General features: G+C 37.3%; 1 protein-coding gene across 2 annotated transcripts in view; it reads left to right on the top strand.

Moving 5' to 3' along the window:
• The window catches only part of ADAMTS2 (ADAM metallopeptidase with thrombospondin type 1 motif 2), a 270,332-nt gene that overhangs the window by 177,395 nt on the left and 80,371 nt on the right, over positions 1 to 12,566 (top strand). For both annotated transcript variants that reach the window (XM_088133820.1, XM_088133819.1), the window contains exon 4: positions 3,005 to 3,204. In XM_088133820.1, coding sequence (XP_087989946.1) covers positions 3,005 to 3,204 — 200 coding nt within the window. The remainder of the gene's footprint in view (positions 1 to 3,004; positions 3,205 to 12,566) is intronic.

Below are 12,566 nucleotides of genomic sequence, written 5' to 3'. Positions count from 1 at the left end.
GGAGTTATGAAGCCTTCACCTGTCACAGCCATTTCACTGGTTGAGCTCATTTCTGGTCTTGGAGCTCACATAGATGAAAAAAAATTGGGATAGAGAATAGCCAAAATAGATTCAGCACTTCCTTCTTCCTGTTGCATTTCAGCCAAGGGTTATTTTCTACCTATGTCTTGCCATTTTACTGCTATTTGATGGTGCCTACTATTCAAATTAATTAATTACTAGGGCACGTATGCCCTATTGTGTAAGCAGCTCACAATAAATACAGTACAAACAAAACAAATAGCAAAAATAGAGTGCTCAATCAAACCAATAAATCATTAAAATATTTTTATTTATCCATGATGGCCTATAGTGTTAGGATCTTTCTCTTCATTACCAGGAAAAATGTTTGTCTGATGTCAGAATTTTTTTTTTTTTAGAAAATGTTTTTATTTTAGAAAACATTCCTCATTGATGTTTTGATTTAAAAGGCGTTTTTCCCCCAACTGCTTGTCCTTCAGATATATTAGATATAAAAACTTACGTATCCAAATAGCATGGCCAATGGTCCTGATAACCAGCAATGATGGACATTCAACATATTCAAAGTGCACAGGTTTGGGAAAACTAAACAGTTAAATGACCTTGAGAAACTATTACTGCAAGGAACAGCCCCTAAGGCAGTTTTCCCCAACCACACCAGATCTATGAACTTCAACTCCAAGAACTCTCAGACAGCATAGAAAATCTAGTGAATTCTGATAGTCTGCACATCTGGAGGAAAGGCTGTTCAAGAACTTGTGGCAGGTTACTATATAGGGCCACAGGGATGGGCAACCTCAGTGTTGCACTCTATTTCTTAGCATCCTTCGCCACAGGCCCTATTAAATGGGGTTGTTGGGGATTGTTACCAATAACTCTTGTACAGCTGCTGGTTCCTCATCGTTGGCAGATAGCACAGAAGTTTTAGACCCAAGTAAGTTTGATTAATCAGAACTTTCTATATATGTATTTTTGGAAGTAATAGTAATGAATTGTATAGAACATATTCATTTTATAGTTTATGTCATTGTTATTGTTTCTAGCTATTGCAAGAATTAAAATGTAGGAAAAGTTACATAACTAAGATAAATATATATCAAAATTATATTTATCAAGACAGTTATATAAATTATTTTCCTCTGCTAGAGACCAAGCATCAAAATCAATTTCAAACATTTGTTAAATTGACGCTCAAATCCTTGTTTTATTTCATGTTTTTAGTGGCTACTTGATATTTGTATATTATATATTTGCCCTTATGAAAAACTTAAATATGCAAAACTTTGAATCGCTAGCACACTTCACTTCTCTCATGTTAGATATCAGTGAAATAATTACTTTTATATTTGTACATTCTTTTTTACAGTTATTTAAATATCAGTATGAAGAGGTCAGTGAAAAATGAGCAAAAGCATGAGACCACTTTTGCTTGTCTTCATATTGATATTTTAATATGAATTATCCTACAAAAATCTGTGAAATGCTGATTACAACTTCTTATTGTACCAAGTCATATTATTCATCTCCTTTTCCTGTATTTCTCACATCTGTATACAAGGTGATTGTAGAGCAAGACAGCAGTGGTACTTAAAAAAAATCAGATGTATTAGCATAGTGATTTTGTTTTATTTTTCAACCAATTAGTAATATTTTCCCATTCTGCTTGATACAGCAGTGTGCACTGTCTTCTGACTGCCTGTCAATATGTACATACATATTCATACAGAATGTGCCTTTTAAAACACACAGATACATACACATGCCACCACTAATTATTTGGCAAAATTTCTCATAAAGAAATCATGCCAAATTATTCTCCTTTCAATGTGAAATATAAGTATATTATATACTTATACTTGGATTACAATTCATGATCCATATCTACTATCCATAATGTAATGTAATGTAATGTAATTATTATTATAACTGGACAAGTCCAAATTATCCAGCTGATGTAGATATAGCTTAGATATTGGAGAAGAAAATTAATTTAATTTGACCCTATCTGCTGTTTATTTCATTTTTATCTTAGATGTTTACATCCTTGTTTAATGTACTCCTGCTTTGACATCTTATGCCTTCCTGTACTTTGAGAAACATGTTGGCTAAAAATCTTTATTTTATGAAATTGTATAGTTATTTGTTTAGTGTACAAAATTATAAAACCAAACAAATAATTTCAGAAATATAAAATCAAATCATATTTACCCCCTAAATGTTAAACCCATACTATCAATTGAAACAGCAATAAGAGCTATTAAAGCACCAGTAAAGGCTAATTTGAAAAGATGGAAGTGGATACTTTTCTGAAAATGGAAAAGAGGGAATTACGATTCCCAAGGGAATCCATACTGAACTTCTGAAATAACTCAAAGAAAACTGGTTCATACATATAACAGGTAGAATTTTGCAAACGTGGATGCCCTCAGTAGTACATCCCCTACTGGTTTTAGTGACTGAAGATTGTTCAGTCTGAGACCATAAAGCATTTGACAATATATAGCTTTTGCAATATTAGTATCATATGATCCTTAACTCTCTGTATTGGTTGGCAGTCTAGCACTTGGCAACTGAAGTTGTATGCAAATATATTATAGCCCTCTAAATGTGATATAACCAAGACAGGGACAGCTGTTGTGAAGCGCTATGTGTTTGAAAAAATTTTTAAAAAGGAAAACGAGTCAATTTAAGGTTAATAATATGTCCTGGATTCACTGAAGACAGATGCAGTATTTATGGAAGTACCTCTTGGGTCTTACTTATTTGGGCATGATAACATCTCTAGCAGCCTTCTCCAAACTGTCTCCTCCAGATGTGTGGGGACTGTGTCTCCCAGAATTACCAGCTGCTGTAATTGAAAGATATTACAAGCCAAGCAGGGTGGGTGTTTCAGTCTTATAACATCTGGAAAATGCCACATTGTGAAAGAATAAGAAATTAAATCTAAAATACAAACACAAATTTTTATTTCAATTTCTTCTAGAGGCTGATCTGAGCAATCTAGACAGCATGTTGTATCTATTGAAAGATGAGATCAGTTCCACAAGGAAGAGGAGGAGATATCCAAGACATGCAGCTGATGATGACTACAACATTGAAGTGCTTCTTGGAGTTGATGATTCAGTTGTACAGTTCCATGGGAAGGAACATGTTCAGAAGTATCTTCTGACCCTGATGAACATTGTGAGTAACTTAATTATTTTTTAGTGCCAGAGAATTAATTGAACCCAGTTGAGTTACTTAGCAGGACTTGCAGATCCCTATTGTATTCATTCATTCATTCATTCTGATTTCAAGGCCGCCTGATTCTCTGATGACTCTGGGTGACTTAAAAATAAACAAGAAATAATGCCTATAAAAAGAAAACTTGACCAACCAAAAGAACACCCAGTCTTAAACCAGACAAAACTCAGCAAAACTAAAAGGGGCTTCACAACCACCCTATCCCAAGGCCCGAGAAAAGAAATATCTCAGGCATTCAGATCATTACCTCTGGATCATACTGTGAAAGATAGTTTAGCAATTAAGTAACATTTGCATCATCTAGTTTCCTTCAAGCAATAGAATGTAAACAAGTAGAGACCAGATTAGTTTTTTCAAACTATAGCCCTATTATATTCAACAGCAGTAGTTCCTTATAATCAAACCTTTTCTACTGCTTCAAGCAGAAGGAGACAGACCTTGCTTATAATACAGCACTTTAATATATCCAAGACAGAAATAGAAAAGCCTCTTCTTGAAATCTTGAAGAGTTCTCACCAGCTAGTGACAAAACTAGGGAGACCAATGTTCTAACTCAGTATCGTGCAGCTTTCTATACCCTAGGGCGATTCAGTTTGGCCATATCATTCATTGAGGCTGCAATCCTATAAACACATATTAATGAATTAGATTCACTAAATACATTCAGTTTACTTCTGAAAAGGGGTTATCAGAAACAGCTTGGTAATTAGCTCTAAAATGTCCATATAAGAAAACACATATTTTTAACATAGATGCAAAATGCAATGGAAGCTCTTATTTGCTGCTGGAGTTCTTGTATAACCATTTGCTTCAACCCCACAGCTCTTCATGCTGATGATTTCATATAGACTCGCCATGGAAGATCTAGGGAGACTCTTGCACATGCTGGAACAGTGCAGGATAAATGACCTCTCTTTGTATTACTGTCATAATAAATCATGCTTTTCCAGTAGTCTCTGTTGCCATGTAGATTAAGGCTCCCTCCTTCAAGCCAGAACTATGGATATTTCAAGACAGATGCAGTCTGAATCAGAAGGGACATCATTCGGGTTTTAGTAAGAAAAAGTCCATTCATCACAAGATTGAAAAGCCTGCAATTGATATTTTCCAAATTAGATTGTTAAAAAAAAAGATACTGGTCTTTCTTTCCCCTTTCCAAGTATAGTGTCCTGCTAAAGTCCTAGCAAGAGCCATTTTGGTGTAGTGGTTAAGGCACCAGGCCAGAAACCAGGAGACTGTGAGTTGTAGCCCTGCCTTAGGCATGAAGCCAACTGGGTGACCTTGGGCCAGTCACTCTCTCTCAGCCCTACGAAAGAGGCAATGGCAAACCACTTCTGAAATCTTGCAAGGAAAACTGCAGGGACCTGTCCAGGTGATCGCCAGGAGTCAGCGGTGACTAGAAGGAACCGTGCCCCCAAAGTCCTAGCAGAACAAACAACTTCCGGATGGCAATCAATTCTAACATGTCTATTCCTAAATTTCACAAAAGAAGGATAAGGGTGGTCCATTGAGAACCAGACAGTTAGCCCAATTGTAAGCAGGGACATTAGTGAGGAGTTGCATGGTTCCAGCAGGAGCAACATCAGTTGTTTTCCTTCCTCCATTCTTAGATGGGTCCATCTAAGAATGTTACCAGATTCAGATATGGTTCAATGATAGAAACTTTTTTCTGGATCTCCCAGTCAGTCCCATCCTTATCTTCCTTTGGCTTTAACCATTGTCATCTTACCCAGTGGTGAGCTCTGGAAAACCCAGAAGCTGGCAACTGTTTTGAAATGCTTCAGCTGATTTAACCTGAAACAGTTTGGACTGAATCACAAAAAAAGGAAAGAGAAAGATTTCAAGAGGAAAATACTTAGGAGAGCGTGTAATTGTCTTCACATTTTTCCTTAGATTAGTTATTCCCTTGAAAAGAATCAGCAAATAACTTGAGATGCAGATAGATGAAATGAAGAAAATCCTGAGAAGATTAAATGTGCAGTTGAAACAGATTTTTTTTTTTAACATGTTCACTTTAAAAGAAGCCATATAAATTCAGCACAGAGAAACAGATTTTGAAAAAAAACCCTTTTTCTTATCATGCTACTTAAATCTATTTTAAGATATATAGTTCCTGTAAGGAAGTCATAAGATTTTCAGTAAACTAACCAATGTTTTCATTAAGGAAATCATAACTTAACATAATTTTAATTTTAAATACTTTAGAGGTTTTACAGAACACAAAATATTACTTTGTCTGCATCTTTTTCTCCCTCAACAAGAATTTCTAGAAGTCCCTAGCATAATGAATATTCATTCTGTCAAATTATTTGAGGAATTATTCCTTATCTTTGATACCTTGAGGGAATCCTTCATCCTAGATAGATGTTGAAGACAGGGTCACACAGTTTGCAAAGCCCTTGGTCACTATGGGTAATAGGTACTCAAACCTCTTAGTGCCTACCAAGGCTTTATATTTCATTGCTTTATATTTCACTTCTATATCTCTATCTATCTGTCATCTAATCTACACTCCTCTAATTTTGAAGCGGGAAGTAAGACCGCTACACAGCCAAGTGCCATTCTCCAGTGCAATCTTTATTGCTAAGAATGCTTCTGGCCTTGAATATACCTCAGAAGGGTGTTAGAAAAGAAAAGTAAATGACAGGGTGTTGTAGAAACTGTTCTGTTTAGAAGTGTGTCTACTTACTCAGAACAAGAATGGAGGTAAGCTGAGGTGCTTGAGAGAATCTTGCAAGACTAGAGGGTATACCTTTTGTGCATGTCACTCTCTGGCAGCCAATTTGTGAGACTGTCTCTATAACATGCTGTCAAATATCCAGATGTGTTTAGCAGCCCCCAGAGGTTGGGGAAAACTCAGCGAAGGTATAATGAGGATTGTTGTTTGTGGCTTTGTACAATTTGTAAAGTCCCATTTTATTATGATTTGTAATATTAAACAAATCATGGCTCATGATTTTATGAATCCCCCACTTGGAGGCTAGCATCGATGTCTCCACAGGCCTCATATATTCGTGAGCCCAACTATCACTAGCAATTATAATGACATAAATAATAAAATAGTTCACAATACTTAATAAGAGTGTATTTCTAAAAAGAGAATATAGAAGAGCATAGTTATATAAAAACAAAAGGATAGTTACAGTGGGAAAGTACAATTAAAAAAAATTGCTTTAAAAAGATTGCTTGGCAAATTATATTAACAGTTAAATTAAGGGAACCTGTCTGCAAAAGCAAAAGAGATCACAATCTGATTACTCTACATGTATTTCTAGCCAAATGACCTTCTCTTTCATTTTTTTCCCAGCAAAAAGATGGAGTCTGGAAAAGAAAGGTTGAGGAACTAAGGGTTCACATGGTATCTACTATTTCTCAGAACAAGTTGTTTCTTTCCTTGGATTTGTTTAGGATTCTAAAGGATTTTTCCCTCTCTTTCTACTTGGAGTCATTTGAAATATTGTGAACTGAAATTCCTCATCATCTCCAGATCAAGGAGTCTGGAGAAGATCTGGTTTTTGACTTTCAGGTGGATGTCTCTTGCCTGTTAATCCGTTCTCCAGCTAGTTAATCCAGGCCATTGCCTGACTGTCAGTAGTATCCAAACCTATCCTCGTAGAAAGAATGAATCTCAAAATCTGCATGAGGAGATTTACATAGAGCTCAAGAGTTTAACAGTACTTTCATTCTGTGACTAAGGGTGCAAAGATAATTTATTTCCTTGGTTTCAGAGATTCAACTTGGAATGAAGAAGTGTAATCCAATTTTATAATCTTTTAAATTGAATTTAAGCAAACTGCCTCCACCAGTCCACTAAAATAAAATCTGAAGCCAACTCTGTGGTTTATTTTTTATTTAATGCACGTGCTTTAAACTGTGTGACCAGAATGTATCGGGAAAAAAAGTGTGTATGTGCATGCATTCATATAAGACAGAAAGAAAGCTTGCTTTAAATGGGTTCTTTGATGCTTATCTTTTAATTTTGAAATGAAGTCATCCTCTCAGAGATAGTAGTGATCCCAAAAGACACAAGCAGCTTCCAGAAAGACTTCAAGAAAGAAAAGCAGACCTGATGCTATTTCATCTTCTGTTCTGAACCATTTCTTCCAAGGCCAGATTTCATTCTTCCATTCCTCTTAAAGTTGTATTGGACAAATACTGGGTTGTCTGGTATTCAGAGAATCTCTCAGATTTTTCAGTTTTCTTAGTTCAGGACTAAAATACTCCCAGAATAGAGAAGGAATGAAAGTTTGTGCACCTCATAGGGTCTGAAGTGCATTTTGGGGTGCTCTGCTCCTCATCCATAAGGGTTGTCTTACTCAGGGCTTTGACACAGAGTAGAATTTTGTCTCACTGCAATATTGTCCCCAAGGGGAAGGTTTTACTGACCCTCACAGTAACGAAAATGATCATTCACCCTGTTCCTTACCAGTAGTCCTCGTTTAGCTACCACAATTGGGACCAGCAACTCAGTTGTTAACCAAAGCAGTCGCTAAGTGAAACCACAACTGTGCTTACGATCTTACTTCAGCTTTCCTTTGCTTTACAGACCTGCAAAGGTCATAAATGTGAGGATTGGTTGCAAAGTTACTTTTTCATCACTGCTGTAACTGCAAATAGTCACTAAATGAGGCAGTCACTAAACGAGGACTACCTGTATTACCAAAATCAAGCTTTTTCCTATGTAGATTTTCTGGAAATTAGGGTGACATGTTTGGAATAGGTTTTAATAAAAAAGGAAACATGTCCTCAAGCTGAGCTTAGTTTCTGGTTCTTTCATCTATGACCTGGCAATGTCACGGAACTGGTTTGGGCCTAAAAATTTGCTTCTGTTCCTTACCATGGTGAGTCTCTTTCCCCAAACAGGCAGGTAGAAAATGGTTCTCTTTTGAACCAAAGCTGGGAGTGTAAATAGCAGAAACATCCCAGATAGCATGTTAGAGCTGCTCTTTGCATATCATAGACAAATCCCAGCTCCCCTCACGTCTTCCTGCTGTTAGAGTCATGCTGTCAAAGATATCTGCTACTTGTGGTCCCCCAGATCAAGATAGGGATGGGATAAACTAATAAATCTCTTACAGAATCAAGTTACTTGCAAGCAATTTTCTTAGTTCAGATTTTGCCTTTAATATATCAGTTCAAGGGATGATATGTGAGAATAATTCTTTCTTTGGATGCTTTAATACAGCAGGTTTTCTGAAAGAGAGGAAGGAAAGAACAGCAGGTCCCAGATGGTACAAAGGGCAGGAATGTCGGCTTTCTCTGACAGTTTCTAGAAAACTCATAAAATAAATCTAAGCTCCTTTGAGGAAAAGAAGATTATGAATGATACATTATTTTTTTTTACTTTTTGGCAGAGTCATAGTTGGAAACCATGGCCTGAATTCTGAAGCCATAGAAACGTTGTCAATAATATTTAAAAGAAGAGATTATCTCCACTCCTTTAAAACGTTAAGGCAACTTGCTGATTAAGGAGACCCAGATGGTGCATTCAGCTATTAGCAGCGGTGCAGTAAGGGGGGGGGAGACTGCACAAGCCTCTCCTTGGCCGCCCAGTGTGTCCCCGGAATGACAGGTGGGCTTGTTGCAGAGTTGTACGCTTGTTACACTGAGTCAGCATCCCTGATTCCCCTCAGCTTCTCTCCCCAACCCCCCACCCCCGGAGAAATATGGTGAACCACATTCCTGCATGCAAAAGGCACAATTCACCTCCAGAACTGAGAACCAGAATTAAATGGACTTTTGTAATCTATTTGCATCACATTAGGATTGTGCCAACTCCTATCATAGTGAATGAGGAAGACTCTAAGGCAGCCTTTCTTAACTTGGGTCCCTCTCAATGTGTGGGACAACAAAGGCATTGTTCCTATCCAGCCTTCCACCTAATAAGTAAAAAAATTAAAACTACCTAGTGATGCAGTGTGTCTTCCCACATGCACTTATTTGATTTATTCCACCACAGGTCCCTGCGGCTTTTTTATTCTGTTTTTGCCTTATACTCTTTATAGAGCCCCTGCTAATCCCAGTTTGTAAACTTCTTCAATTTACTTGATTACTTTTGTACCCTGCATCTCCCCAGTCAGGCAAGTATGATATGATTCTCTTTTGAAACAGAGCCAGGAGTATACAGTGGGTGGGGGAACCCTCCCAGACCATGTACAATATGTTGAAGCTCAAGCCAGCATTCATGGTTTCCAACCATGGCTGGAAACTTGGAGAATTACAGTCCCAATCTCTCTGGAAGATAGTAGGTCAGGGAAGATTGCATTATGTCATACTGGCTCTCCATGTGCTTCCTAATTAGCTAGTTTTCACAAATTGTCATCAGTCATTGCACTAATCATGATATCCTCCTATAAACAGATTACATGATCTGGAGACCGCAGTGGTAATGCTAGGCTTTCAGAATTTTTCTTTTCCTTGTTGGTGCTGTAGCTCATAGGCAAAAGTTGAGGAAGCCAAATAGCTTGAGGGAGGAACTCAACGAATTATAAATTGCTCACGAATCCAGAAGAGAGTTTGTAGCCTCTGACAGCCAATGTTGCTGTCAAGGGGAGACAAAGAACTCTGCAACTTAAACTAGCTAGTTTTGCCAGCACATCTGGTTTGTGGATTTTTAACAAACTTTGTTTAGGGTGATTTGTTAGAATGTTTACAGTGTGGTCATACAAGTGAAAATAATGTAGCCCGCTGAGATTTTGATACTTAGGTATATAGTGCAGTGGTTTCTGTTGAGAACGGTTATGTCCTTCTGCCTTTCCAGAAATGAAATGAACATGGCCACGAAAATCTGCCTTCTATTATGTCAAACTAGCCCAGTTTTTCCAGATTGGCCAGGGCTCTCCAGAGCCTGAGGCACAGCTTTTTCTCATTGCTGTCATTGATTCCTTTAACTGGAGATGTTAGGGATTGAACCTGCAAAACCTATCTTCTCCCTCCGAGCAATGGGATTCTCATATATGGATTAACTCTCCCTCCCTTGCTCCCATCACTTGCAAGTGTATGGCAGAGTATGTAGGGTTGCATGCAGAGGGTTTGAAGTTTGGATGCCAACTTCTCCTCAGAAAGATGTTGGAAAGGATCTTTCTGAAAGAACTTGGGAAGCTGTTTTCAGACCACACCAGGCAAGAGGTCAAATGCTCTGACACGTAAAAAACAGCTTCCGTCCTTATATTCACATGATCCACACTCAGGATCCAGCATGGTTTAAAGTATTTGGAGCTGACTTGCCTCTGTTCTGCTTAAATGTTAATGAATTCATTGGTTATGAATCAGAGTAGAAAAGATGTACTTTATATCCCACCTTGAGGGGAATGATGGATCTTGCCTGTGGAGCATAAGTTCAGACATGTACAAGCAAGTAATGATAACAATAATATACAGGTAGTCCATGTATATTTGTTTAACGATGGTTCAAAGTTACGATGGCCTTGGGAAAAGTGTTTTATAACCTGTACTCACACTTACAACCATTGCAAATCATCACACCACTCCCCTACAGTCATGTAATTGTGATTTGCAACTTCTTTAATGAAGGTTGTTAAGTGAATCGTCATGGTCATTAAGTGAATCATGTCATTAAGTGAATTCTGGCCAAAAAAAGTCAATTGATGAAGCTGGATTTGCTTAATGACCACATGATTCACTGAATGACTATGTGATTTGCTTAAAGACTGTTGTAAAAATGGTCATAAAATCAGGTCTGGTCACGTGGTGACTCGCTTAACAACTGCCCCACTTAACAAATTTTCTGGTCCCTATTGTGGTCGTTAAGCGAGGACTACCTGTAATCCTCTCTCTCCCACTTCAACTGTGATCGTGTTTCTTCTGCAGTATCTGGGGACTTGTAGATTGTTATGCCTACTGAGGATTATCTGTTTAGAAATCCACAGTCATCCTCAAAGAATTGCAGCTTTCTTAATTTTCAGGGGAGACTGAATGAATATTAAAGGTATTTAAATCGACAGGATAATTATGCTGTCCTTGGGAAAACATACACAAATAAACTATCAACATATTCTTCTGCAGGAGCCTTAAATCAGCTAACCAGCTTCAGTATAAATATTTCAGTATTATTGTCTGTATCTCCTGCTTCGGTTAGTAGGTACGTAGTGTGTGTGTGAGAGAGAGACAATAATTTTCATTCAAATAAATTTTGTTTCTAGATCTTTCTGATCTGGCATCAAGTAGCGCATCATTCTATTTGTATGAACATCATATATTTGTAGAATGATTGTAAATTTACTGATCTGAAAATTGAACACTAAGGGGGAGAGAGAGATCTATTACATTTGTCCTACCTCTAGAAAAGATTGGGTGTGGTATTGAGCTGTAGTTTAACCCAGCCAGGAAACATCAGGTTGAGGGTGTAAATCAAAGGATTGTTAGTAAATTTACTGAATGCTGGAACAATCCTTCAGCTCAAACATGCAAGTCCACACCCATATATAGGCAAAAGCAGGGGGAAAGGGAATTTTTCCCATCAATTCTGTTTATTGTAAATTTGTTTGTTTCTGGAATGCCTGTAGGGAAAATGCTCATTGCTTCTGGACAGCAACTCTTGTTATATAATATTATTCTCAGTCTAGCAGGGAATGAACTTTTTTCTTTTTATCCAGAGAAATTTATGCAGTAGCCATCTATCTATCTATCTATCTATCTATCTATCTATCTATCTATCTATCTATCTATCTATCTATCTATCTATCAATCTATCAGAGACCAGTATGTTATTCAAGGATAATCTGATTGAAACCCTCCTTATTTCTAGGTCACATCCAAGACTCTTGCATTTACAATGTTTAATTTGTACTTTGCACTAAGCCATGATTTTTTAACCATGGTTAGATTAACAAATCATAGTTGGCTGAGTTCATGCAATACAATAAGCCCATATAACAAATCATATGATGGCTTAGTGTGATATGTGAAGTCAGTCTTCATCATTATCTATTTTTTCACTGTCCTTGAATTGAGTTTTGCCTCAGAGCTCATTACCTATTCTTTGGTTTATTCCCTAGACTCTAATATTGCTTTTCCACCACACAACTTTGACCTGAAAATTGATCTCCCTAAGTGTATAATTTGAACCTCCAACTTGAAGCTGTAACATCACTATTGCATACTCTTCTGTTGTATCACTTTGCCTCAACTCTTTCAACCTGACCATTGCTCCTGCAGTACAAATAAATCAAATTGTGCATTGTGGAGAACCTTTATCATCATAATGATCACCAACATCATCTTCATGATTATAGTGAAGTTGTATCAGTGACATACTCTTCAAACCTGTCTGTAGAAAAGAG

Source organism: Python bivittatus, unplaced genomic scaffold (genome assembly GCF_059951505.1).
Source record: "Python bivittatus isolate LINGU-HERP-01145 unplaced genomic scaffold, Pbiv_v1 ctg000080_np1212, whole genome shotgun sequence".
Lineage (NCBI taxonomy): Eukaryota > Metazoa > Chordata > Lepidosauria > Squamata > Pythonidae > Python > Python bivittatus.
This window is presented reverse-complemented; position numbering and strand designations above follow the sequence as displayed.